This window comes from Otolemur garnettii, unplaced genomic scaffold, assembly GCF_000181295.1.
Source record: "Otolemur garnettii isolate 467f Iridium unplaced genomic scaffold, OtoGar3 scaffold00066, whole genome shotgun sequence".
In the NCBI taxonomy this organism is placed as follows: domain Eukaryota; kingdom Metazoa; phylum Chordata; class Mammalia; order Primates; family Galagidae; genus Otolemur; species Otolemur garnettii.
In genome coordinates this window covers 6,963,849-6,965,755 of record NW_003852461.1, presented here as the reverse complement: position 1 = coordinate 6,965,755, position 1,907 = coordinate 6,963,849, and the positions used below count along the sequence as shown (strand labels likewise).

The 1,907-nt window shown below is 49.0% G+C and overlaps 1 protein-coding gene across 1 annotated transcript in view; it reads left to right on the top strand.

Moving 5' to 3' along the window:
• Positions 1-1,605: 1,605 nt before the first annotated feature.
• Positions 1,606-1,907, top strand: part of CUNH1orf87 (chromosome unknown C1orf87 homolog) — a 75,456-nt gene continuing 75,154 nt past the window's right edge. Inside the window, exon 1 of the mRNA XM_003793127.2 lies at positions 1,606-1,712. Within this exon, the coding sequence (XP_003793175.1) occupies positions 1,606-1,712 (107 nt within the window). The remainder of the gene's footprint in view (positions 1,713-1,907) is intronic.

The following is a 1,907-nucleotide window of genomic DNA, read 5'->3' as shown; positions in this document are numbered from 1 at the left end:
ACCTTTGTTTTCTTGCTCTTTAATAGAAATAAAATTATTGTATTGGTCCTGGTTGACTTATAAGGTAATAGTTATCCAGTTCAGATAAGGGATCTGGCTTACGGGTGGCGCTCAAAATTACTGTTATCGCTACCGTATATTCGCCATCCTTCCCTCACCAACTCACCCTTAGGGCCATGTCACCATGGTGCCCCGTTTTACACAGGAGGAAACGGGATCTCAGGGAGCAGAAGGGATTTATCTAAAGCCACACAGCACAGAAGTCTGGATTTGAACCTACTGTGTGCGAATCCCAGTCTCAGAAAGGGAAATGGAGCCTCAGGGAGAAGGCAGGGCTGGCCTGACCACACAGGTGCGCGAGTTTGGGCTTCTAGAAAGACGCCCGCAGATCTTTGAGGAGGCGGAGGCGCGAGGGCAGAGATTTGAAAACTGCTAGTCTGAGTGCGCGCTGCCCGGGGAGCTGCTGGAAAACTTGGTCCCGCCCGGCAACAGCCTCTGCGTCCTTAGCGACCCTGGCGGGGCAGCCTGCGCCGAGCGCGCCACCCTGCGACCGGTCCGGTCCCCGCGCCCCACCCGGGACAGGAACAGAGAGCGCGCGCCCCTCTGGGCTGCCAGGGGCAATCGCCGCCCCAGCGGTAAGGAAGTCCCTCTGCTGTCCCCGGGAAAGGTCCCAGGGCGAAGGGGCAGCTGCGGGGCAGGGAGGAGACCGGACAGTCACTAAGTCTGGGCCTCGAAGTTTCCAGACAGGTTCTAAGAGGGTGCAGGTCCCACTGGATGGGGTCTTGGGAAGAATCCTGGTCTGTCACACCAGAATACTGGAAACGGCTCTGTCCCTGCTCTTTGTGACCAGGGGCGAATAATACACCCTCTCTGGGCCAGGCTTTTCCAGTCTGTAAAGTTGCCTTTAGATTAGAATGGTTTCTAAACGCCTTCCCCGCTGTGAGAGGCTCCTAAAGGCGTGCTCCGCCCTGGCGAGGTTTACTGAACTTCGCCTTTGCTTTGGCATCAGACCTGTTTACACACCCAGGGCTCATCTCCTGCAGGGTCTCACTTTCAAGTTCACTAGACTGTTGCAGAAACAGGTGGGTCAGTGGTTACAGAATCCCTCTTTCCTAACTGACACGTTATCTCACTGGAGTCCTGAGCGCAGAACTGGAAGTATGTCTATTTCATAAATGAGGAAACGGCATCAGAGCTGAATATGGGCTCTTCAAATACTCTACTAACGCCTCTCTGACCTCACAAGAATCCCCTCTGATGCCTGGTAGTACAGGAAGCTGGAGTCACAGTATCTCAGAGGGACTTTGCAGATGTCTTTAAGTGAGAATCCTAACTCTCATTCCCTGTTCTGTGCTGTTAAGTAAATTACGTGGCTACATTGTGACCATTCCCTCCTCTGTAAAAAAAGAATGTTATTAGTAAGTAAAAGTGTCTCTTGCGTGTCTTTGTTAAGAGTATTACCCCAGATAATATAGGAAGAGCACTTCTTCCTGGGATTAGTGGTGTTGTTGTTGACAAGGATGCTGTAGTTCCCTGGTGGAAAATCAAGCAAAATGATTTATTTATTTTAGCCCCCAAGGAATTGAAGAGATTTTAAGAAGCATCATGTCAGCAGTTTGGAAGACTCCCCGTGGCTCAGATGCAATGCCTGAGATCACCGTGAAAATCATTGGAAGTAAACACTTTCGATACCTCGTGGAGAAGCCAAAGATGTAAGCCTGCTATTTGAAAAATATTTGTGTTGCTTGGATAATAATGAAGTTTTGGTGTGTGTGTTTTTTAAAATGCCATCTGTAGAAAATTAAGTCATTAAGAGGTAACAGTGAAATACAATAGTGGTGATAACTTCCTTGCACACTGTTTACTGGATATTTTTCATCTTATAATTCCCTATAATCCTTAATTAC